The sequence below is a fragment of the Leishmania martiniquensis genome, chromosome 26, assembly GCF_017916325.1.
Source record: "Leishmania martiniquensis isolate LSCM1 chromosome 26, whole genome shotgun sequence".
Classification (NCBI taxonomy): Eukaryota; Euglenozoa; class Kinetoplastea; order Trypanosomatida; family Trypanosomatidae; genus Leishmania; species Leishmania martiniquensis.
Window position 1 is genome coordinate 203,383 of NC_090161.1, and position 25,385 is coordinate 228,767.

Below are 25,385 nucleotides of genomic sequence, written 5' to 3' on the forward strand. Positions count from 1 at the left end.
CCTCCCTCCACCGTCTCATGCTCTACCCACCCACCCACCCACCACCCGCCTCGCAGGCCGCGCCGACGCAACGCCGGTGCTCGGTGCTGCTGTCGCTACCAGAGGCGGCTCGGCATCTGGCAGGGGGCAGTGGGCGCTGCCTGGCGTCCCCGCACAGAGAGTGAGGCGCTGGGCACCTGAGATGCCGCGTGCTGAGGTGGTGTACCGCCTGCACCCCCGGTCATCGGGGAGACGAGAAAGGGACGAGGAGGGGGGAGGGAGGGCAAAAAGAGTCAGAAGGAAACACGAAGAGCAAATTAAACGCGAGCAGAGCCCCTCACAAGCGCAAACACATAAATACCCATACACACATGTGTAGATGTGCGTATGTGTCTATGTATGTATGCGCATTGATGTGTTACGCTGGAGTGAGAAAGAAGAGGGGAAGGAGGAGGGGCACCTCTCCTCCTCCGTGGTGAGTTCGCAGAAGGCCCTCAAGGTGTCAAAGTGGTGCTCGGTGGAGCCTCAACGAACAGCGTTAAAGAGGGCTAGAAAAAAAATGCCATGGCATCGTTACAGATGTCATGCACGCGGACGAGAAGAGGAGGAAGAGATGTGAGGCTCACAACGGGTCTCAAAGAGAATGTCTGAGCCGTGTGTGGGCGTATGCGTCAAGGAAGGGGGGAATTCGAAGCAAGTTCACAGGCAGAACGTATGTGATAGTCAAATAAGGCGAGGAAGGGGTGAAGGAGGTGAGGAGGTGCTCCTGTAGTTGCTCTTGGGGTGAAGGTCACACGGGAGACACGCACCAAGATAGAGAATGGGAAAACGAAGAGCACACTGCAAAACTTGCTGCAGCGGCAGTCTTTCAGTGACCACCATCGAACCCCCTTTTCGTCTCCCTCCGTCCCCCTTCCGGCCCTCCTTCCCCCTTCCGGCCCTCCTTCCCCATCAAGTCATCCAATAAGAGCAGCAATGAAGCACAAGCCGATGGCACCATCATACATAGGCAAGCACAGAAGAGGAGGAAAAAATAAACGGGCATAAGCGCGCACGGAAGCAGCAAAGATGGAGTCCAAAGCACTGCCACACGCAAACTTACAAAGGGAAGCAGGCGCATGAAGAGATCTCGAACACGCGTCGCCTCTTCAGTCTGGCAACCGCAGGAGAGAGAGAGAAGGCTCAGGCGGGGTGAGGGGGGGTTCAACGAAGAGGGAAAGAGCCCACATTACCAGCCCTCACAGCGTAACACTTACAAGCACACACACGCACACACATGCCCACGCAGAACGAGACGAGGTGCGGGGTGAAACAAAAGGAGGAGGCACGAGAAAACTTCAAGTAGCAGAAAGAAGAGGTTCCCGCATAGGACCCCGAGGCGATAGCGTATTCGTGAGTTGCCTACGGCACGCGGCAGCCGTAGCGCAGAGGCCCCCTGTCACGAAACGCCCTCACACCATCGACCGATACCGTATCTCCCATACGTAAAGGGGGACAGACTCAAACGGCATTCAGTCAGTTACCCACGACAGGAAGGGCCTGGGCCACCTGCGTCCCACGTGATGGAGCACGGGAGTGAAAACGCATGCGCGACAGAAACAAAAAACAAATGGGGAGAGCCAGTCGGATGGAGAGCGCAGCAGGAGAAATGAAGTCGCACAGCGAGCGATGAAGCGGGTGGTCGACGCTGTGGGCGCGTGGCCAGCGTGCCCAATCGAAGACAGTGAAGGAAAAAGAGAGGAGCGACAGCACCAGCAGCTCTGGCTAAAAAATGTGGGAGCGGTGCGCAAGCGTACACTCTTACCTGGTGTGGCACACATATATATATATATATATATGTCATCTACTCCTCCCGCCCCCAGCATACTCTCGTTCTAGTCACTGCGCACAAGCTGTACACTCTTGCGCATCTTCGTCACGCGAACAGAGCTGAGAGGCATCAGCTCGCCGTCCGACATCGAGATGCCGCCGTCCACTTTGATATCCAGCGCGCGTGCTTTCACGTAGTTCACAAATTCAAGGTTTACGTGCGAGCCCGAGGCCAGGCCCATGAAGAGCTTCACCATCTCCATCCGGCCCCCGCGGCGCGTTCTGGGATCGATGCGGTAGTAGACTACGTCGATGGCGCCGTCCGACATATGCGCCAGTGGCGCCATGACCATATCCTGTGCGACATTCCGCACGTTGCACATGAGCGCCATGCAGAACTCACCGCGGATGGTCACCCATGGCAGCTGCTCATCATCGAAGTCCACGACGTCCTCGTCGAGCAGCTCCCGGTCCGTGTAGGAGGCGAGAACGGCGGCAGAACTGGTGGCACGCCCGCCGCCTTGGCTGGTGTTCGGAGTCGGGCCTGGTTGCGTCTCCTTGCCTTGCGTCGAGGAAGAGAGCGAAGACGCGTCGCAGCGGGTGAAGCTGTACTTGTGACAGTGTGGGCAGTCTTCCCGAGCCGTGCAGGGCGGAAACTCTTCCGTTGATGGCATCTTGCTGTGCGTGTGTAGCTTCTCCACCGTCTTCCCTGTCTTGCTCTCCCATGGCAGGTAGCGCAGGATACCCTTGTATCCTTTGAGGCCACGCAGTATCACGTACCCTCCATACACCTGGAAGCGGGCATTGCCCATCCACCGCAACGTCTCCGAGCCGTGGTCGATGTCGTTCGCGACCCCAAACGAGAGGGACATGAAGGCGACACGGCTGTGTAGCTCTGGCATCCGCGTCAGGCAGCTGACAGCGTCGCGGTAGACGCTCGAACCGTCCCTCAGGAATGGCGATGTAGGTTTGACTGCCGTCAGCGTTCGGGGAGGCAGCCGCTCCTCCTCCGCCAGCCGCGACCGCTCCCGCAACTCCGCCGCCTTGTCCTCTTGGTATTGCGAGAACTGGCGATTCGCCGCATCGAGCCGCTTCGTGCTCATGCGGCCTCGGTGGTACGCCAGCATATCCTCATTCGGCGTGAAGTTCATCATGAGCAGGTCCATGTGTACCGTCGTCAGGTGCACCAGCGATAGTGCGGCCTCGGCGACGGAAAGAACGTCGAGGCATTTCGCGAGGCCGCAGGCGCTTCCTGTCGCCACCGTCGCAACGAGCGGCATCAGCGCGTCCCAGCCATACTGCACGAGGCAGCTGGCAAGCCGATGAGCCTCTCGAGCCGCCGTCTCCACCGACGACTTCACCCCGTTGCCACCGTGCTCGTGACGCTTGTTCTCCTCCCAACCTGACATAAGAAAGGGTGGATGAGAGCCCGCGCGGATCTCGCAGAGGAGCGCCGCTTTGCTGATGTTTGTCGACTTGCTTGGCAGCGCCGTCTCCGGTTCCTCCAACAGCGCAGGGAGGGACTGCGCATCTGCGCTGCCGCAGACGCCATCGTTGCACAGATGCAAGGACGCGCTGGGCGAGACGATGGGCGTGTCCCTCGTGTTCACCTCGTCTGCTACACTGCGCAGCCAGCGCAGGAGCGCCAGCTTACGGCGGTGCAAGCCGTTCACGGCCTCGTGAATCATTCCGTCCCCACCGACAACAGCGATGACGGTCTCGCTGCTCATCGGGTTCTCTAGGCTTGCCACGTAGTCCTCACACTCGTGCGCGCGGCGAGTCACGTAGGCCTGGTATGTGTGGCGGCTGAAGTGCAGTAGAGGAAGGACCTGCTTATCAAATATGTACTCGCCCTTCCCCTTGCCTGACTTGGCGCTAACGAAGGCAACGATGTGCTTCGTGCCCTTCTGGTAGATGCGCTGCACCACCTTTGAGACGAGGCACTGCACCATCTCGGCAGGGCCGCTCGACTGGAACTCCAGCGTGTGGATAGACGGGTGATGTTTGTTGCGCTGCTGAACGTAGTGAACGTAGTAACGGATGCCCAGTGCCGTGGTGGACAACGGGGAGGCGGTGGTACACATGCAAGACTGCGATGGGGTCCGTGTGATAGGGTGCCCTCCCTGACACCCCACCGAAGAGGAGGCCGTGTTCACACGGGAGTGGGAGAACACCAGTGCCTCGTTGTCCTCACCAGCGCCGGTGGGGAAAGTACAGAGGACACTCCCCGCACCACGGCCGTTCTCCGCAAAAACAAGCTTGATCGTGTCGTCGTTCGCCTGACGTGCTCGCTGCCGCGCGTCTCGTTCGGCCGCCGTTTCGATGTTGATGATAAAATGCAGCGGAATGTTGAGAACGGTGCGCGTTCTGCCGCTACTCAACACGCGCGTCATACGGAAGGTGCCACAGCTCGGTGAGTAGGCCAGGGTGCAGGTCTTGCCCTTGTTGAGAACAACAGCCTCCATATGCTCAGCCACGGGGGGAGGGGTGCCGAGGTTTCGGGCATATCGATCAGGCATACGAGGGTGTGGCTGCTGTTGCGGAAGCTCCATCGACCCGACGGGTGCTGCAGTGCCGCCATCCGCAGCGCTGCGGTCTTCTGGGCTCAGGAGCTTGGCGACACTCACGTTGGTGGCATCGGAGGAGGATGGATAGTCCGCTGCACCGCGCGATGACGCGCACTTGGAGCGGCACGGCAGCGCGGAAGCTCCCGAGTTGGGGTGTAAGAGGGCGGAAGATGGCATCGCCTGCTCGTTGCTGTCGATGTACACATCTTTCGCGACTTCATAAGGCTTCATCAGGGGCGGCGAAACTGTCGGCAGAGACGAGGCATGTGCAGAAGAGTGATATGCGTGGCGGCGCGTGGAGGACTGTGGGCTCGGCGCGGTACTGGCAGCGAGAGAGGACATGGCTCAATGCGAAGCCTTTTCTCTACTTGCGGCACGTAAGGGCAGGGCGTGAGTGAGGGTCGAAAAGCCCTAGCAGTCGTCAAAGACTTGCAGGAAAAAGAGGAGGGGAGAAGAGCACAAAGGGAGAGAAGAGAGGGGGGCGCGCAAGCGGGAGTGTCCACTACAGCGACAGACAGGCACGAAGAGACAGACAGCCGACACAATTACCGCGCCCGAGAAGTCGAGCAAACGAGAGGATGGGGGCACGTCAGGGAACTTTCCGAGGAGCTAAGCCAAACGGAAGCTAAAAAAAAAGAGAGAAGGGGGGGCGAAAGCACCAAAATTGTGTCTGCGTCGTGGCCACACGCCCGCACACGCGCACACAGACAGACAGATTTGTCGATGTTTCCGTTGGCAGAATACCCAAACAGCTGAGAAAAGGAGAAGCCGTGGATGTGACGCGGCAGTCCGATTGGGATCGACGGAGAGGCGGGACACACGTGTTGAGTGAGGCTGAAGAGAGAGGGAGGGGGAGGGCAGTTCCTTGGCTCAGAGAGGAAAACCACAGCACAAAAAAAGAGGAAACGGAAGAAGAGGGAGAGACGTGTCCCTATACCCCAGCGCCTTCACCTGCTTGAATGCGTACGGGAGAAGAGAGGTGCGCACCACCTAACGCTAATCAACGCCGTCTCGCCCTCAGACGTGTGCGACGGCTTGCACGCAGCTGGCCCCCTCCGCCCTACCTGTGGTATCGATGGGTGTGTTTAATATGGAATCGTGTATTTGTGTGTCAGGGGGTGGGGGGAGGGTTGCTCGTGTGAATCTGTTGAAGAACTGAAACGAGCGCACTAACCGTGATGCGCACACACATACACAGATAATCACGTGCATGCCCGGTAGAGACACAGAAGCAAAAGCAAAAGGGGGCATGAGCGGTGCGCAGCATGTGTGTGCGTGTGTGTTGTGGGGGTGAGCGGGTGTGTCGGTATACGAGACGAGAACAGCGTCCCACGCGCGCGCGCGCGATGTGACGCGCCGGTGCGTATGGGCCGAGTAAGGGGCACATAAGGTCATTTACATGTGTGCGTCGAGATGCATAAAAAAGGGAAGGAGAGAGTCAAGGGAAGTGAAAACGCTAAACAAAACGGCATTTTTTTTTCGCTCGCTTCGCCCTGATGCATCAATGCGGCAGCGCGCCGTGTGAGTGCGACTCGCAGAGTTCGCTCAGGCATAAAGACGGTGCCACCGAGCTTCAGCTCTCGCCAACACCTTTCCCGCTCCACCAGTGCACAGCTTGAGGGAGCCATTGCGCGCCACCGCCACGGTAAACTAGCAGTCGAACGCATGCACATTTCCTGCTGCGGCCCCAGCCGCCGCACCTCATCCCGCAGGACGCCCTCCGCCGGTCTCGCCAAAATGACCGGCGCTGGGTGCAACACGTGAAACGGGAAGAGAGAACGGTGAAAGTGGGGGGAGTAGCGATGAGGAGGAAGCAGAGGCGGCCATGGCACGCCCCCTTCGCATAGGTTCAACGGTGCCGCCGCATGGAGGCTGGCGTGACTGCGGTCGCCACTTCTCTATTTGTTTGGCACGTCCACATGGCACTGCGCTATCCACAGCGACAGCAGCCGCGCGGCGGATTGAACAAAGGGAAATAACAAAAACGGGGCAGAGGGCGAGACAGACAGAGGAGGAATCCCAACAGCGGGAAGAAGGGGAGGGGAGGGAAGTGGCGCGAGAGCGCCGCTTCCGCCTCCCGCTGAGCCGCGAACCCATCCGTACAGCCCCCTCCACCCGCCCGCTGCCTTCACTGATGTGTGCCCGGCGCCCTCCTCATAAAGGGTAATGAACATCGAATATGCCAGTGGGAAAGGGGATGGGAAAAAGACAGGAGAGGAGCCCAGCGCCAGAGAAAGAGGTGAAGATGGGCACGCGCACCGGAAACGTACGCGCGCCACGTGGCTTTCCTCCTCAGAGACGTGCCACCTCACCGTGGTATACAACACGCCGCACCACCACCAGCAGTGGTGCCACTGCCCCGGCAGTCTGAGCACGAGCACAGAAAATCCTCGGTGTCAGCTGTAGCACAGAAGCAGTCGCTCGACAGCCTCCGCCTTCGCCACAAGTTCACTAGAGGAATTTAGCTCGTGTCGCACGCGCTTGCAGATGGCCAACAAGTCGGCTGTGTTCTCACAGAAAGAGGGCAACGGCGACGGCAGTGATGGGGCTGAGAAGTGTGTCCTTGGAGTCACTAGCGGAGAGCGAGGATCGACAAGGTCGCGGCCTTCGATGGCCGGTGACATCGCTGCGCCGCGAGGAAGCGGTAATAGCCCCCATGTGAGCAACACACGGAGTGTCTCAAGGCAGCGCATCAGCACCACCTCCGGCCGCCCGCGGTGCGCTGTGAGGCTGCTCTTCGGGTCCAGCGCAGCCTTGCAGACGTCCATGACCGCGCGCACAAGGCACCCATCTGTGTCACGCCGCACGGCGTCGCACAGGAAGAAAAAGCTGACCTCGTGGGGGTCAGCCGAGATAGTGTTGGGCGAAGGAGGCGACAACCGAGTGAGATGCCCACCACCACCGCGACGGGCGTGGCCACCGTCTTCGGAGGAAGCCGCATTGCTGGGGGTGCCAGCCTTTCCGTCTCCCCTTCGCTCTCGGAACGGCAACGCTGGTGGCGTTTCGGGAGACCGCGTGCCTGGGTACCTCTTGAAAAGGGGCGTGGACGTCACCTGCAGCATGTTTGGAGGCGGCGGCGCCTCTGTTGCAGAGAAGCACTGCACAAAGGCGCAAAAGACGTGCGCGAACCCCTCCATGAGAAATGCATCGCCGCCGTTGTCGCGGCTGAGCTGCAGCAGAAGCGTAAGGAAGTCGTCCACCAAGAACAGTGTGGTGGTACGTGAAGTGGCCATGAGGAGGTTCGCAATGAGGTCGCAGGTCCAGCGGACGAGGCAGTTGTTCTGCGATCGCCGAGCAGCTGCCTCGCGCTTGACGGTGCCGTGGACGCGGAGGACGTTTACCAGCAGCTGAGGGGCACTGCTGTGTACCATGGCCACCGCGGATGCCGCCGCGGACGGGCACGACACGTCAGTGGCACAGAGCAGCGCGTAAACCCCCCACTGTAGCACTGTCTGCTGATGTACGTACTCCTTCATAATCTCCATCACTGTCGCTACGCCGTCGAGATGCAGGAACATGGCCAAGTTGTGCTCGTACAGGCAGATGCGACACAGAGCCGCCAGGGCGCTCGCGACAACCTGCTCCTCTTGCGGATACATGTCGATGGCCTCGAGGATGGCGCCTACGCCGCCGATGGCAGCCATGTGCTCCAGCTCATCCCTGTACTTGAGCTGCGCCAGGCTCTCTAGCGTGATCTTCACGAGCGGAAGACTGTGGGAAAAGGCGTACAGTATGTGCGGAAGACTTTCCGCTCCATCAAAGAATTCTGCGAAGACCTCTTCGAAACCTGGCGCACCGTGTGCAAGGGGCTTGGAGGGCGGCGAGAGGGGAAGCACTGCCGCAGCGGCGGCGTTGGCTGGAGTGGAGAGCTCCTTGGCAGGGCGGGTGCTCTTGCAGGGAGCGCCGTCGCTGTGGTCGCTGGACATATGGCGAAGCGTACGTCGACTGTCTAAACGGGATGTAGTAGCCAATGGGTGAGCTGAAGCCGTGCAAGGGGTGTCCGCGGCGAGGCAGCCCTCAGTTCGGGAAAGCGCCAGACGTTGCGAGCCGGGCGATAGTGCCGGCAGGCGGCTACTCAGCGAGCCACGATCCCCTCCGTCGGCGATGTCACCGGCCGTCGCGACGCCAGCGCAGTGCAGAGACGCGGAGTGACTGTGTTTTGGGAGCGTCTGCCCACTCTTCCGCCTGAAAACTCCTGGTGGGCGTGGGATGGTCATCACAGAGGATGCAGTGTCGTCAGGGCGCGCAAGTAGCGCTCGCTTCTTAACCGTCTCCTCCGATATGGGAGAGTGGCACATGCCGAGCAGGTCCGAGTCAAACAAGTTTCGCACGATGGACCTCATGCGCAGGCAAAGGCTCTGGCCGTCGCGCTCGTGTTGCACCCCAATGAAGTCGCCTTGCACATTGAAGACGGGGCCGCCACTGCATGTCACCCCTCCAAACCTGGTCGACTCGTAGGTACAGTAGTCCGCGAAGACGTCGGCGACCTGCTGCACGCGGTACGCCCGCCGCCCGTCATTTACGTGCGTGATCATCACGTGCACGTCCCCGACCTTAATCTCGGGAATCCGCGAGAGCAAGAGAGGGATGGGGAGTGGCTGGACCTGAAAGAGACTGTCTTGAGTGCCATTGGCATTCCTGCTCGCGACATCATTGCCGGCCTGGTTCAGCCGACGACCGCCAGCGGCGTGAGAAGCATCCGGTATGGCGCCGCCCTCTCCCCGTTGCTGAGTCCGCGCGCACTCGAAGGGCCGCTCCCGCATCCTAGCCGCTTCCTTGCCCATTTCTGCCCCTCCTCCATGGTGAGGCTCGCTGCCCAAATGACTTGGCGCGAGACTATCCGCTCTGTTCCAGCGACTGCCTGACGACTGCGATGGGTTCAGCGGTGGCGGCAGCTCTGTTGGGTTGGCTGTGTCGCCGCACGTGGGGAAGGCTTCGCAGTACGTCAACGTGAACCCGATCTTCTCCGCCTCGTCCTCCTCAGACAAGTCAGCGGCTGCAGCGGCGTAGAGAAGGTAGTCTGGCTCATCGTCGAGTCGCGAGCAGCAAGCACGTGCAGCAGCGCCGGAGTCGTCGATGTCACCCTCGCGTTCCTTCTTCGGTGCGGCAACAGACGACACGAACCCCAGCGCGCTGCAGAGACCGACACGAACCGGCTTCGGTTCTCGACCTATGAGAGCGGTCGTGCCTATCATGGGCTGATCGAGGAAGCACACGGAGGCGCTGGCCGTGTCCTGCGGACTGCGAAACACATGCGAGGTGGTGAGCAACACACCGAGAGCTGGGGGGATCTTCGGCTGAGTGCTGCTGTGTGCGGCGCCAAGCTGCATACGCGTCGATGGTGAGTCACGTGTACTTCCGGTGACGTGGTGACCAGCGCCATAGCCGGCATTGCCCAGATGCGGTGCCCGCTGGGTAGAGGAGTCGCCGCTCCGGTGCGAGTGGGTGGAGCCATGGTTCAGGTTGGTGCCTTTGGTGCCAGTGGTACCCGAACGCTCGAGTGACGACGTATCGATCAGCTGCCCCCTGTTGTCCACCAACGAAATCAAGATGGCACTGCCACGGCCCCCGCTGACGCGGCCGACCGCCTGGCTGAACTGCGCCACCTTTTCTACGGCGGACCACCCCTCCTGGGAGGCGCTGTAACGGGCCTTCCAGAGGCCACCATGGGGCATACCCACGCGGGGCGGGGAACGAGTGGTGCAATCTTCTCTTGTGAGTGGCGCCAGAAGGAGGACATCAAACGTCGACAACACGGCTGTTCTCGTGGCTCCTGTATGGCGTTGCGTGTCCGCGAGGAGCGCAGCTGAGAGGGAGCTAGCGTGGGCGAGAGACAGAGTGTGGGGGCATAGACGGCTCTTGTCAACAAAGAGTAGTAGCACATGTCACGTCAGTGGGCGGCTGCGTGCACGACACGGAATCGTGAAAGGAAAGCAAGAGGAAGAGAGAGGGAAGAACATGGGTCGCCCTCGCAGGCTTTTTTGTGGGTACCCGTCGGCCTGAAATTCAGCGTAGTGACGAGGGCATCTTGCCTTTGCCTCGGGCTATACGCCGGTGCGCACACTTGCCCCGCTGGCTAGCAGCAGCAGCAGCAGCAGCAGCAGCCTCGCTGAAGTCACCTGCAGCAGAGCAATTGTGCGTACGCTTGAGCTTGCGTCTGATTTGTGTGTGTGTGTGTGTGTATTGGCGTGGACTAATACGGAAGACAGCACCAAAATCTGAAGCGGCACCTTCCAGGCTCTACGGGGGAGACTCGGGAATCAGTTGTAGCGGCGCACCGGAGGGAGGAGTTGAGGAAGAGACAGAAGCACAGGCAAGGTCAGCTACAGGGACGAGGGAGCGGCGGCGACACGTATGCAGAAGACCCTCGCACTAACCCAGAAATTTGTGACCCTGTACTGGCCTTTCTCTAAACCACCTCTCCCTTTTCCCCTTACCTGCACAGCCTATATGATGAGGCGTCACTGCCTTCGGTCTTGCGCTAACCCCTTAGAAAGCTATTCCTCTCGTTGTCTGCTTGCGTGCCTCTCCTCCCGCGATTTCGGGCTCTGCCATGCCTGTGTAGCGGTGCAGTATAGGAGCCAAAGAAGTCCAGACGAACGTGGAGGTGGGCTGCGCCGACACCATCTCGTGGGAAACTCAGTAAAGGTAGGAAAGGGTTAGCGCGTCCTTCACTGCCGTCACCTTGCTACAGTAGGGGCAGCACACCACAGTCGTGATGCCCGCGGTGACGGCAGCCGTGCTTCGATTTGTCCGACGCGCCGTGGTGCGCAAGTCGAGGTACGTCCTGTGAGAGACGACGTGCCCGCACTCTAGCAGCGTCGGCGGGTTCAGCAACGACGAATAAGACCTGTCGGGCGAGGCAAGGAGGTTGCGCGTCACGGGTGGCAGCTCAAGAGGCACCGTCACACCGCGAGAAGCGTGAAAGCCGTCACTGCTAAGCGGCGCCACAGGTGCAGCTGCTGCCGTCGCTGCGGCGCCGATGCCGGCAGGGCCTTCCCTCTCCCGCTCTCCTTCCCCGTCGCTGACGAGCACGGAGGAATCGGCGTAGAGAGCGGTCACGGCACGCGTCATGATCCGTGAAATCGTCACGGGATCCGGCGCCATTGACGGCCCGCGAAGAAGAACGGCTGGAAAGAGGGAAGAGACCGAAATGATGCGGATCGGGTCCGAGTGCGAGGCTTGCAAAGGCGGCAGCACTGGTGGGCGCGACTGCTGCAGCCGCAGATTTTGCGGTTGCTGTTGCTGCGGGAGCGGCGACCCCGATAAGTTTGCGCCCGCGGAGGGGGTGCTGAGGGAGACAGCTGAGCTCGGCGGCGGCGGCAGATCCGAGCGTAGCGACGATGCCTGAGCTTGTCGCGGCTGCGCTGATCGAGAAGTCTCCGTGCTCCGCTCGAACCGGCTGCGCAGCGCTCGAATCGTGTTGGGGAGCTGGCGAGTCGCACTTGTGGTGGCACCCGCACCCGCTGCGGAGGTCGCCACCACCGCCTCCGCCGGCCCTCCAGAGGCACCGTGCGTCGGCGAGGACGACTGCGACGCGTCCGGGGCGGAGTGGATAATCTCCTGCGGAGGCAACGTGGCGCAGGTAATCAACGCGCCACAGACGAGCGGGTCAAGGCAGCGGCGGCGCGTCACAGGGCAGAAGCACATTGTGGACTGAAACACGGGCTGCCAGCGGCACTGCACCACCGACACACAGGCGGCAGAGCACGATGGCAGTGTGTGCCGCGTTGTAAAGGTGGCGGCACGCGCGCTGAAGTAGTGCCGTGTCGACAGCTCCGCCTGCCTATGAGGAAGGAGCTTGCCAGCGGTAAGCGCATCGACCAGGGAGCCACTCTGAAGCAGTCGCTCTACGGAGCAAATGAGCCTCGCATTCGATGCCCCCGCCTCGAGTCGCACGTCCATCTCCTGCAGCAGCGACGATGTGTGTGGCACATCTAGCGTCAGCCCACTGTGATGGTGCGAGGTGGGATGGGAGGAGGAGCGCTGCTGTGACGGCGAGCGGCCGCTTTCGGCCGCAGATCGCTGATCGGCGGCGGGAGAGGGGCTGTCGCCGCCGCCGCTAGTGGCGCCACTGCGGCGTCGATCGCCTCCCGTGAGATAGCGAACGAAGCCCTCGATGATGGCGTGGCGGGTTTGGCCTGGGCCCGAGAGGCTAATGAGGCGCCGAGTGGTGGCGCGTCCACGGCGCTGCCGCGTGGTATCACCGTCGTTGTCACCTCGCCGTTGCTGCTCTGCTGCCTGATCGCCGTAGCTCTCACCGCCACCGCCGCCACGCCCAGAAGATGCCCGCTGCTCCGCGCCTCGCACGCTCGACCGCCCACTTGCTGCGCTGCGCAGTGCAGCAGACGACAGCGTTCCTGGTGGCAAGGCGAAGCTGTCAAGCCCCTCCTCTTCGTTTGCACTTGGGGCACCAGGCGATCGGCGTTGGCCAGGAGAAGAGGAACTCAGCAGCTGCTCCCGCCGCGCCCGAGCGCGGGCTACCACATCGCTGAGCTGCACCTCCTGAAACACACTCTGCAGCAGCTGACGCCCCTCCAGCTGGTCGAACGAGTTCAACAGGTAGGCGCTGACGGGCGTCACGTATTTCTCAAGGCCGTTGTCCAGCGGCACAGCCATACCCAAAACGCCAGTGCCATGGGCAATGGATGCGGCACGACCTCGACGGCGAACATAAGACATGAGCGTCTCGTCGGTGCCGCCGTGCCACACAGGTGCCAGCGAGAAGGAGGTGGAAATCACCGATTCAGCATCGGCCGCACACGCAGTCTTTGCTGCACTGCTACGACGGCTCTGAAGCGTCGCCTCCGATACCAGAAGCACGTAGAGCTCATACATGCTATTCAGCTTGCGAGCCTCCTCCAGTAGCGTTGTTGTGAGAGCCTCTAGGTATACCCAGACGGAAAGCGGTAGTCTGGAGAGAGACGCGGCACGAGATGCGGGTGCCAGTCGTAAAATGCACTCCCCGCCGGCAGGACTGAAGGAGCCGTGATGGCGAAACACCTCCTGCTGTGACGCGCCGTTGGAGTTGGCGGCATCAGCAACCCCTGCCTGCCATGCGAGGAGGTACGGCGCCACGGCCACAATGTAGCGTGCCAGATGCTCTTGAGGGCTGAGGGTGTCGCCGGCGCCGTTAGCGTCACCCCTCAGAAGCCCATCCACTGCTGTTGACGGCATGCTCCCTAGCATCGGGGTGTAGCCCAGCGCACTCATAGGATGAAGCACTGACAGTATCAGTGGAGCAGCGCCAGTGCCGCCGCCATCCGTTGCCGCGCCACCGCTGTCACCATACTGGGTAAGCGAATCCGAAACGGAATCCAGCGAGTACGCAGACGAGCTGCTGAACGCCGGCGGGTCACCGACGTCCTGCGATACGCTGGCCTCCTGTGCATAGCGGGACTGCATCTTGCGGTGCTGCTGGAGAGAAACCAACAGGCGCGTGGCAGCCGCAAAGAAGCTCAACGTCGAGTTTGGTGGCAGTGCAGCCTTGCCGTCACGAGCTGTGGTGCCATCAGGCAGTGACAGAGACGTGGTGTGCACGAGCGTTGAGAGCTCTTGCAGCGTGCTGATGATAATCAGATCCGTTTGGAGGAGTGCGCAAAGTGCGCGCAGGTGCGTGGCGGCGGCTTTGTGGTCCATCACCGGTGCCACCTCGCCCCCCCTAGTGCCCTGTGTCCACGCCCGTGGGGATGCCGCATCGTCCGTGGCTGGCGCCGCAGCAGCACCGGCGCTCGGCAAAGAGCTCTCCACTGACGGCTCCGGTGTGTCTGCACGCACTCGCACGCAGCTTCGACGTAGCAGCGCCTCTTGCCGCTGTCGAAGCGTTTGTTGCCAGTGCTGCTGCGCTTCGTGAGCGCCACACTTCCGCTCAGCCAGCGCGCGTGAGCCGGGGCTAAGGGCGCGCTGCGGTCGTGAGGATGAGTGATTTTGAGTGAGTGACAACAATGAGGACGCCGGCGCCAAGGCGGCGCTGCCGCTGTTGGGCATCACTCCTCTAGTCGTGGTCGCCGCGTGCGCAGCGGTGGTGCCGCTGCCCTCCACGCGTACCCATGGAATGTCAAAGCCGCCCAGCCACACGTCTTTAAGAGCAACCGCGGCTTGCATACCCCAGTTTGTCTCGCCTGAAGCCGAGGGCTCACCCCCCTCCACCTCCCCGTCCTCTCGATGCGGCTCTGCGGACCTAGAAGTGTCGCGAAAGGAGGAAGGAGCCGCACTGCTGCTCTGGCTGCTGTGCAAAGACGGCTGCGCGATGGACACCGAGTGCTCCAGCGATGTCATGAGCGAAACTGGGGCGGCCTCGATGGCCGCAGCCCCGGTTGCCAGCATAGGCGTTGCAGGGGTCACTTCCGTGCGACGGCGCCGGCCATCGCCGCTTTCGCCACCATCGGTGCCCTCCACTTCCTCTACGGACGAAAAGAGCTCATCAGCCACAGTGGAGAAGTCGTTGGCGCTAGCCGCCGCCGCCGCGTCGGACGACGAGCGGTTGAGGGAGGAAGGTGCAGAAGAGTAGAAGGAAAACGCCTTCGGTGCGGCGGACACCCGCTCGCGAGTGAGGGACGTTGCCGGGGTTGGCGAGCGCTCCGTGTGACCTGTCTTCGCGCCCCCCTGCCGGTCCTCTTCTGCGGAGGCTGTCCCGTCCGCGTCTTCCGCAGCAGCAGTAGTGGCCAAGTCCTCAAGAAGGACGCAGAAGTCGTGGATCTGCGCCAACCACGCCGAAGTTGTTGGTAGGCGTCTGGAAAGCTGCGCAGAAACTCGCGAGAGCTCATAGCGGGGGTTGTCCATACTAGCAGAGAGCTCCCGCGTCGCTTCCGTGGCTTGCAGAGTTGCGGCGCGGCTGCACTCACTGCCGTGTTCACCATATCGCACGAGCGCGCGCACCTCTTGCAGAACCACGGCAAAGTCGGCCTCGGCGTCGACGGCGGCATTGTCGCTGAGTTTACCTAGGGAGCCGTCACAAAGAAGCTTTGCTCCCCTCGCCGCGGGCACTGGACACTCATGGGCTGCGGCAGTCTCTGTGGCCACTAAGGCACTCTTTGGCGCCGCGTCCACGTCGACCTCCCGGAAACCGCACAGCTCCGCCTCCATCGATGCAGGAAGGGCAATGCCGTCGGCCCGCAGCTGCCCCAGCACCAGGGCGTCGACAGATTCCTGTAGCGTTGGCCGACCTCGGCGGCGCGACACTTGTTGCGGCTGTCCGCCGGCACCGTCCGTTTTTGTACTGCGAGTGCGCCGACGAGGCGTATGACGCGTCGGTGTCGTCTGAAGAGACCCATGGCTTCGGTGACGCTTGCCGCTTCCGGTGATCGCCGCCTTGGAAGAAGCTCTGCGGTCGGCAGCCGCGGAAGCGGGCAGCTGCCGAAGCTGCTGCTGTTCCTCCTCCTCGAAGCGCAGGTCGTAGTCGCCACCACTACCGTAGCTACCACTGTTACTATTACAGCCGCTACGAACGGAGCTCGCCTCTGGGCTGCCGCGTGAGTGAAGCGGTCGTGAGCACATTGCTGACAATTCATACGGTGACTCCTCCGTGAGCCTCCGCAGAAACTCGTCCGTCTCGCTGCGCCGATGAGCGCTATCGCTGCCAACGTGAATGCGCGCTGTTTGGCCATCAGAGTTCTTAAGCCGGGAAGCCGCACTATCGACATGGCCACCGTCGCTCGAGTCCTCCCGCTTCCATGCTCGGCCGCCGCACACGCCCTGGCGTGGCCGCGCTCGCCGCGGCTCACGCGGTCGCGGCGGCCACTCCACACAGTGGCCCAAGTACTTCTTCACGTTCTCCGTGCAAGCCGCGTGGAGTAACTGCGCTGCGGGAAGCTGCAGCCCTGGTCTGTCAACGAGCGAGAAGCCTAGTGGTGGCGACGCCGGGGAGATGGTCAGAGGTGCTGTTCGGTTGGGAGATGCCGACGCGCGGAGAGGCGGGCTAGCAACGCTAACTGGACGGGAAGAGCTGGCTAAAGCGGGCGGCCTGGCCACAGGCGATGAGGCAGCGGGCAGAGTGAGGCCCAGTATAGGCACACCTGCATCACTGGCGAGGGAGCGACTGGCAAAGGAATCGGCCGGTAGCTGCTGAGGGGTTGTAGTTGGAGTGGCGATGGATGAGCGGTGAGCTGTTGGCGAGGAGGCCGGCGCCCGATCACCTGGCGAGGTGTCGCTACAAGAGCCTCGAGGGACTGGAGCACTGCCGCCCGTGGTGCCTCCAGTTGGCGCAGACGCTGATGACGCCATGATCTGTGGGGTGCGCTGAGTCGCAGCGGGCTGCGACGCAGTTGCGCCGGCTCCGCCGGTCGTGCCAGTCCAGCTTCCCTTCGCATTCACACTCGGGTAGCGGTCAGAGAGAGTACTCAGCTCTTGCGCGAGGGAAGAGACGCCGCGCCGCAGAATAGACAGCTGATGGCCCACCTCGGCATCACAGCGCACAGCAGCCGTGGCGAGAGCGTCTAGCGTCGAGAATACCTGCGAAGCGGCCGTCTCTGGTTCCAAAAATAGTGTGCGATCGTCAGCATCTCTGCTGGATGCATGCCCGGTGTTTGAATCTGACGCAGAGTGCGCCACTGTAGCGGAGAGAGCCTCCCCGCTGGCACGAAACAGCGCCTCCAGGCGCGACAAAGAGTCCATGAGGGCTGGCAGCGAAGCCCCAGCCTCGCTCACGTGCGGAGGGACGACGCTGGTGAAGCGTGCCACCCCAGCGCCACCACCACCCGCGGAGGAGGTGGCGGGGAAAGCGGCGCCTGCGCCGCCGCCGTGCACGGAGTCTACCATAGGCCTGCACGTACGAGCTCGCGCTGCAATGTCAATCGCGAGTCACACAGCGGCTCAACAGTGGAGGATGTCCGAGGGAGAGGGCCGGCGCAGAGCCACGCGGAGACGAGATGGGGCCGAGAAGAAATACAAACGACGAGAAAAGAGGCGGCAGGTCGTTCAGCGCTCGCTCGATGCAACTGCTGAGGCGGGGGGATGGGTCTTGATGAGTTTAACTGTCGGTGAAGACGCACAAAGGGGGTTCACCTAACGCCCATTCAGAGAGAGACCACTCCTGCGCCGACACACAGCACAGAGAACGAAACGAGATATATATACACGAATGGCCCACCCGCGCGCACACACACGCGAGAAAAAGTCCGGCGCCACAACAGTGGATGATGATGCGCCCCCGCCCCCTCGCTTTCTCTCTTCTCCCCTCTGCACAGACGACGCAAAGACACCCCAGCGCGCACGAGTAGTGCGACGAGGGAAGAATGAAGTGATCGACGTTGCTCAGCGCGTGGAAGTCCAAGAAGCGAAAGGCAAAAGCGGCGATCATAAGACGACTGACGCACACAAAGCAGCCGAAAAAAGGCGGTATAAAACGAAAAGGCTAAAAAACGGGTGAGGCGGCGGCAGAAGGGAGCCACCGACACACCCAACGACACGCGCACACAGACGGGCACACCCACAGAAGACGAGAGAGCGTGCGAGGGTGAGGGAGATAGAGAGGGGGGGGAGAGCGAGACGAAAAGGCGCGTGTGGTTGACGAACGCACGCACGACGCGAAACAAAAAGCGAGAGAGCGCAAGAGATGGGGAATGCGATGCACACAAAATAAGACGGTGGCGGAGACGCCGGTGCACGTGTGCTGGTGTCTGTCTGTGTATGTGTGCGTGTGAGAGAAAGATGACGCAGAAGAAAAAAGAGAAAAAGAAAGAAGCAGAGGAGTGAAGGGGGAGAGAGGCGGAACGAAGCAGAAACGCACAGGTGTGGAGGCCAACGCGGCAAAGAGAGAGAGAGAAAGGGGAAGATGGAGAAAGAGAGGGTGGACAAAAGGGTCCTCGAAGGGGAGCAGGGTGCAATTCAGCGTGACAGTCGCGCACAACAACCGTGCAGATACATACGCCACAGAAAAATGTGGAGGAGGAGGAGGGAAGTGAGACAACCACTGATAATAAACGGGGCAATGGACTCGGACAAGGGTACGACACAAAAGAGCGAAGAAGAGAAAACAGAGGAACGAAGACACAGCGGTGTACGCGGCGAGAGGCGGTGTCGGTGACGGCGAGGGATGCGCACGAGGGCAAATCAGATGTCGACTTGAAGCGACGGTGGTGCGAAACGGGTTCAGGAGGGGGGAAAGGAGGAATAAGAGCAAAAGAGAGCGCCAGTGAATGACGAGAAGGGAAAAAGGCTTCAGGAGAGAGGAACAGAGAAAGACAAAGACAGCATGGGCGAGCCAATCCACGAGGAAGTCCCCAAACGCGCCCACCTCACCCTTCTTTTTTTCTGTGCCCCTTCTCTTTCTCTCTACGTCAGCGTATGGAGTAAGAGAGAAAGAGAAGGGGGGAGGGGCAAAAGAGGGGGAGATGGAAGCGACGCAGATGCGGGCCGTCGGCAGTCGTCGTTTCGTTGTTTCTTTCGGTTTGTTCGCCTCCTTTTTTTCTTCTGCGTGTATATATATAAATATTTATATATAAATATATATATGTGTGTGTGTTTGTGTGTGAGTGTTTCGTCGATGGCTCTGTCCTTTGGCTGTATGTCGGGTGGATGGAACAAAAAAAGGGAAGGGGGGCTTTTGTGCGAGGGCAGGTGGAGGGGGAGGGGCGTGAGAGGCACACGCAGTGCGTGAGTGACACGTAGAGAAGGCACAGAAGATGGTGTAGAGGGAGGAAAATGGGGTATAACGGAAGGTCAAGGATCGCACATTCATCCAGGAAGGCAGGTGGAAGAAGAGAAAGCGTTTCTGCGCTACGTCACGCTACGCAAGCATCTCCCTTTCTGTGGGACACGAAGCGACGCTGCTGTCGCTCTCTCCCTCCTTTGCGTGCTGCTCGGTTGCTTCTGGCGGGCAGATGGCCCGCGACGAGGGAGATGCGCAGGCACAGAAAAGCGCCGAGATGAGCGGCCGGGTAGCGCAGTACGCTTCCTTCGCCACGGGCGACGTCCACAGGGTGGTGTGCATCGGAGAAGGATGGGCTAGCATCAAAAGAGAAGCACTCATGTCTCTCCCTCTCACCTTACCCCGCGTGCGCGTCAACGCCTATTTCGCAGTTGCACTCAGTTCCATAGGCCACTCCATAACCATTCGCACTGACAGTGGCCGTGTACGCATGGACATATATACATATACATGTACATTCGTGCGCGCGCTTGTGTGTAGGTGTGTCCTCGCCTCTGCTTTTCACATACGCGTAGGCGCAGGGGAGGCGGAGGCTCGACAGGCAGTGAGTTGTCTCGCTGATCTTTACGCCACCGCGTTCTTTTCTGAATGAGTTAGGGACGGGCGAGTCCGCTGCGGCTACGCATAGGTGAGGACACATCTTCCACACTTCCTCTTTGCGCCCCGAGTCCTTCCGTTTCACTCACCACGAGATCGAGCGAGGGACTCGCCTGTACGTGTCTGTACGCGCATACGTGGAAAGAGAAAAAGGGGGAGGAGAAAACGTGAGGATGGTGAAAAACGATCCCACGGACGGTCGTGGCAGGGTGCGCGTGCGCTGTCGTGCGCCCCAGGCGCCCGCTGGAAGGAAGATGATGGGGAAGGGAGGGAAGGGATAGCAATGGGGAAAAGAGGGGGGTTTACGTTGTTAGTAATGCGAGAGGAAGAAAGAAGCGAAAGAGAAACGGGACGGGGGTCTCAACTCCAACCCGCACCCGCCCTCATGCCCAGGCACAAACACATATACACATATGCGCCCGCACATATACAGACACATACATATGCACGCATAGCAGCAAAGATACACAAACAGCAGAGAGAGAAAGAGGGTAACAGTCAGCGAACAAGGAAAAAAAAGAAATAGCAACGGCATGAAGAAACGAACGCTGCCAACGAAAAGGTGAGGTAAAGAGGGGGAGGTAGGGAGGGGTATTTGTCCCCTACGCCACATGCACACTGCACGAAAAGAGCGAAAGAGGGGGAATGGCGGGGAGCAATCGACAAAAAAACTCCATATGTGTGTGTATGTGTGTGGGCGGGCATGTCTGACACTTCGGCGCATGACCATATATGGCCATGGGGGGAGAAATGACAGACATCTGCACACCAAGTGTGGCACACTTATTTTTTTCTTTCGTGTATCGCCCCCTTTCCCACTATACGTCTTTTTTCGCTGGTAGTACCGCTCTTCTTTCTCTTCTCGGCTCTACGCCTCCCCTGCGCACCGCACCATGCGTGTGGACTCACCAACATCCTCTCCGTTCACTTGCCGGCAGCAGGGCCTTCCAACACCCAGGCGCGCAGAGGGAGGGCAACGCAGAGCACGGGAAAGCGCAGCGTACACGAGAGCACACCAGAGAGGGAGGGAGAGGGGTGTAGAAGCCACACAAGTGCTCTAGGCTTCACAGAATCACCGGTGAGGTGTTTTACCTTTCGAGCACCTCCGCCCTCTGCCATCAGAGAAGAGAAGATGCGCGAGTTCAGCGCCACGCCACACCCACCCGATAGGGGAAGGGGGAGGCCCACACCGCGTGCGGCGAAGCAGCCGCACAAGGCGCGCATTCGAGCACCACCACCCCTCCCTTCAGTCACCCGAGCACGGACCTACCCCTCCCTCCACCGTCTCATGCTCTACCCACCCACCCACCCACCACCCGCCTCGCAGGCCGCGCCGACGCAACGCCGGTGCTCGGTGCTGCTGTCGCTACCAGAGGCGGCTCGGCATCTGGCAGGGGGCAGTGGGCGCTGCCTGGCGTCCCCGCACAGAGAGTGAGGCGCTGGGCACCTGAGATGCCGCGTGCCGAGGTGGCGTCCTCCTGTCCTCAGCGAGGGGCCGCCATCAGCAACGGACGGAGGAAAAAAAAGGAGGGTGAGAAGCAAACAGAAGGGACGGCGACAAGTCCACAGAGTTGCTGACGCACTCGCCGAACGAGCAGCAGCAGAGAGGGATAAGTGTGGAAGTGAATCGCCTGACGGCCATCTGGCAAAAGTGTGGGGGTAAAGTGCCACCCATTCAGGGAAGAGGGGAGATGAAGAGACGTACAAAGACAGGAAACGATGCTAATGAAGGGCGACACGAGGGTGGGAATTGAGCGCGGCAGCGCCAATGAAAAAGGGGAGAAGGAATAGAACCACAGAAAGCACGAGTCATTCGCAGCACAGTCACGCATACAGACGCATGCGCGCGTGTCGGAGAAAGGCGCGAGGCAGATAAAGATGCACAAGGTGGGCAGCGGGGCTCGGGATAGAAAAGAGAGAGAGAACACATCAGCCGACTTCGACAGACGAGTAAAAGAGCGTGTGAGATGATGACGCACGTTTGTTCACCTGCCCGGCACCCCTTCGCGTCGCGCGCGATGCATACGCACGCTGACGGGCGATGAGAGGAAGAGGCGGCGTCCCACATGCAAGGCGCCGCGCCTTGGAAACCTCATAGGCGGAGGTGGTCGCGCTGAACTCACTCTCGGTCAATGTCCCTCTCTTATCCACGTTCACATACATACGCCGGCGGCCCTTGGGCGGTCGCGCGTGCACATTTTGACCTCAACCTTTCTCCCGCGCGGCGTACTTGCGCACCAGTGGCTCGGGCTGCTCCCGCATTTTCGCTATTGTCTCCGTGACCACAGAGGCTGGAATGGGGTCCTTCTCGAGTAGCACGATTACGTGCTCCAGGCCGCCAAACAGCTTCAGCCCACGTAAGTTTTCCGCCCGAATGCTCTCCGGTTTCAGTTTTTCCGGCAAGCTGTGGGCGTCGTCGAAGGACGCACTCGCGTACAAGGCAGCGTCGAACTCCATCACACCGGAGAGGTGGAACGTATTGTTGTGGGTGAGCACCAGCGAAAAGTACTTGCCGAGGCACGCCTCCCGCACATTCTCCAGCACCGGTGTCGGCGTCACCACTTTACCGCCTGGTACGCCGAGCTGGCTCTTGTCGTTAACCCCCCACACATACAGTTTGGCGTTGTCATCGATGCCATAGCTTGTGTAGCAGCCGCATCCGATGCGGGTAAAGAAAGCGTGGTGGGCGATACGGACTGGGGTGTAGTAGTGCTCGCAGTCGCTCGTGCCTAGGCGCCCACCGGTCCCGACGCCCCAGGTGTAGATCTCGCCAATGGCGTTGAGGGCCATCCCGTGCCAGCCGCCGGCGGCGACTTGAATTATTCCCTTGAGACTATCGATGTGCACCGGCGACAGCACGGCGCCACGGGTTTCACCAGAGACGTTGCGCATGATCATGTGTGCCGGGACAATCTTCGGGTCCGGCTCCAGTCCTACACCACAGCACTCGATCGTTCCCCAGCTATACACCTGGCCAGACGCGCTGAGAGCCAGTGCGAAGTAGCTACCACAGGATACCTGCATAATCTCCTTGTCGGAGAGCCAGACGATCTCGCGAGGTTGCGAGATGCGCTGGTACTTTGTCGGATCCACGCCGAGGCCGCACTGGGCAAAGCTGTTGTTTCCCCATGCGAAGACCCGCTCCCCCTCCGTGATCGCCATGGAAAAAGAAAAGCCGGCGGCGACGGACGTGATGATGGTGCGGGAGAAGAAGCCGATGCGGGTCGCCTGCGGATACACTGGAACGCGGTCCTGCGTAAAATGCTTCGCCTGTGCCGTGTCGAAGCCGAGCTGCCCCCACCCTCCGACGCCAAAGGAATAGCAGCTGCCGCGCCGGCTCACCATCAGAGTAAAGCCGGCGCCGACGCCGCAGGACAAGATACCCTCCTTGAGCCCAATGGAGGTGACCGAGACGGGCACGCCCCGGTGTGGGACACCGAGCACAAACATCGTTGTATTCTTTGGGATTGTCAGAGAGAGCCCATGCGTCGGTCCACTCTTCGTCCACAGGGTGGTGTAGTTCTCCAAGATTGCCTGACCGCGCACCATGCGCATGCCGTAGCCAGTGCCGACACCGAGGCCCAGCCCTGTTCCGTAGACGACCACGTCACCGTTGTTCAGCAGTAACGTCGTGTGCATGCGGCCACAGCTCGCGTGTATCACCCCGCGCACACCCGTGACTTTCATCTTCGTCGGCACCGTCACGAAGTACTCGCCTACTACGCTGCACTGACCGCCCTGGTTATCGCCGCAGGCGTAGGCATTGCCGTCGTCAGTGATAAAGACACTGTGGAAGGAGCCACAGGCGACGTTGATAACACGTTTACCCTTCATGGCCATTACTACCTCCGGCAGCAGGTGGTCATCCTGGTCACCGTGTCCGAGACGACCGCCGTTGCCTATGCCCCACGTGTAGACAGAGCCATCCGTCGACACGGCCGCGTAGTGCCAGGGGCCGCTAGAGAGGAGCTTAATGTTCTTGCCATCGAGACTGTTGATGCGCACCGGCACACGTGCCACTACTCTGGACTCCGACTGCGGGGACTGCACCAGCTCGGTGTCGGCAGCGGCCAGCTTCTTCGATACAGCGTCGCGGCCGCCGAGCAGCGTCACGTCGCCCCAGCCGTAGACGGCACCCGACATGGTTCGCGCCAGCACACTGTAGTTGGAACACACCACCTCAGCCACCTTCTCGCCTGGCACGACGCGCAGTTGCCCGTAGCCGCAGCATGTGTTGCTGAGATCTGGGTGGCACTGCCCGCAGTTGTTTGCGCCCCATGTAAAGACGTTGCCCTTGAGGGACACGCATGCATAGAAGGCAGATCCAGCTGCCACATCCACGACCACATCGTCGTGCGTGAAAGGAATTACGTCTACCTGCCCAGGGCATATAGGCATGTTGGCCTCGTTCGCGATCACACGCGGACAGAAGCGCGGATTGCCAACGCCAAGCTCTCCCCACATGCCGCCACCCATGGCCATCAAGATGTTGCGCACGCCAAGCCACACAGACGAGAGACCACCGCAGGCCATGCGAATCGGCTTGTCATGTCCGCCAATCATCATTGGCGTCACTAAGTTGTAGCGACCATTTGTGCCCAACTCGCCATTACGGCAGAAGCCCCAGCCGACGATGACGCCATCGCCGCTGATGTAGCGTTCCACAAGCTTGCGCGCTGCCGGGGAGGCATTCTCCATCTCGGCGTACAGGGCGCCAGCCATCTCTGTGACGGGCTGCGTGGTGGAGCCGTGTGCATTCATGGCGTGCCACGTGAAGCTGCCCGACAGTCGAGTGCACGGATAAGTTGAGCCTTCCAAAGAGGAGAAAATGGGAGAGGGGAGGGGGAGGGAGCTTGGTGTGCCCCTGAGTACAGATGTGTAGGTGCGTGGCGGCTTGCTTCGATTCGTCCAGGCTATGGAGGTGGTGGGAGGGCGGGGAAAGATGCTGGAGAGGTAAGACGAACACCTCGAAGGAGGGAGTAAGACTGTGGTAGGTGGAGGGGGGGAACAATGAAGGAGCGGAGGCATCATCATGCGCATCCATGGCAGACCCCGTTCATGGAGGAGGCGAAGGTGCGAAGAGAGAGAGATGAGTCAGCCGCGCTGGAGTACCTCCAATTCAACGCTGTTTTCTGTGTGTCTGCGAGCAGAACAGGTGCGGCGTGCGGCGCAGCGGACTGGACCGAGGGAGGCACGCGCACACGCGTAATTGCTTCCGCACGGATGGGAGGAATTCGAGATGCAGCAAATGCGCTCAGACTCGCGATTGAATGGCGCGCCGCGTCCGTGGCGGCAGTGCAGCCCAAAGTGCCAGTGCCGATCCTATGCGTGGTCGCTGAAGCTTCGTTTTTTTTCGCCATACGCGGGCCCCCGCCCGCTTCTTCTTGTCTGTGATGTCTGAGGTGTGATCCTCTTATTTGCCTGACAGGCTGCGCGCCGGTGAAGGACTCTTCGCTCTGAGTCCTCCCCACATATACGCACACACACACACTCGCCCTCGCTCCGTTGGCCTGCGCGCTATTGAGGGAAAGAATGTGGAGAGAGGTCGAGAGAGAAAGAGATGAGAGGGAGGGGGGGCAGGCGGAGTAACAGAGGTGGAACGGTGGAGCGGGAAGGCGACGACCCTCCCGTCTACCCAAGGGGTGCCCTCGCAAGCACCCGAGACCGAGAGCGTGTGATTCGGCTCGGAGTACGCGATTCCGCCATGAAGGAAAAGAAAGCGTCAATAATAAATGGATGGAGTAGGAGGAAGGGGTGGCGAAGGCGCCATAACAACGCGCACATTA

At 60.7% G+C, this 25,385-nt stretch overlaps 4 protein-coding genes across 4 annotated transcripts; all 4 read right to left on the minus strand.

Annotated features, from left to right (window-relative positions):
* Positions 1 to 1,853: 1,853 nt before the first annotated feature.
* Positions 1,854 to 4,697, minus strand: LSCM1_04076 (uncharacterized protein; the record flags this gene model as incomplete). Its single annotated transcript, XM_067321601.1, has 1 exon — positions 1,854 to 4,697. One exon carries the CDS (start codon positions 4,695 to 4,697, stop codon positions 1,854 to 1,856), a length of 2,844 nt encoding a protein of 947 aa, XP_067177832.1.
* A 2,054-nt stretch (positions 4,698 to 6,751) lies between these two features.
* On the minus strand, positions 6,752 to 10,030 carry LSCM1_04077 (uncharacterized protein; the record flags this gene model as incomplete). The annotated part of the gene is made up of 1 exon (XM_067321602.1): positions 6,752 to 10,030. The coding sequence occupies one exon, from the start codon at positions 10,028 to 10,030 to the stop codon at positions 6,752 to 6,754; it is 3,279 nt and encodes a 1,092-aa protein (XP_067177833.1).
* A 964-nt stretch (positions 10,031 to 10,994) lies between these two features.
* LSCM1_04078 (uncharacterized protein) lies at positions 10,995 to 17,111 on the minus strand (the record flags this gene model as incomplete). The annotated part of the gene is made up of 1 exon (XM_067321603.1): positions 10,995 to 17,111. The coding sequence occupies one exon, from the start codon at positions 17,109 to 17,111 to the stop codon at positions 10,995 to 10,997; it is 6,117 nt and encodes a 2,038-aa protein (XP_067177834.1).
* Positions 17,112 to 21,804: 4,693 nt separating this feature from the next.
* On the minus strand, positions 21,805 to 24,360 carry LSCM1_04079 (uncharacterized protein; the record flags this gene model as incomplete). Its single annotated transcript, XM_067321604.1, has 1 exon — positions 21,805 to 24,360. The coding sequence occupies one exon, from the start codon at positions 24,358 to 24,360 to the stop codon at positions 21,805 to 21,807; it is 2,556 nt and encodes an 851-aa protein (XP_067177835.1).
* Positions 24,361 to 25,385: the final 1,025 nt, after the last annotated feature.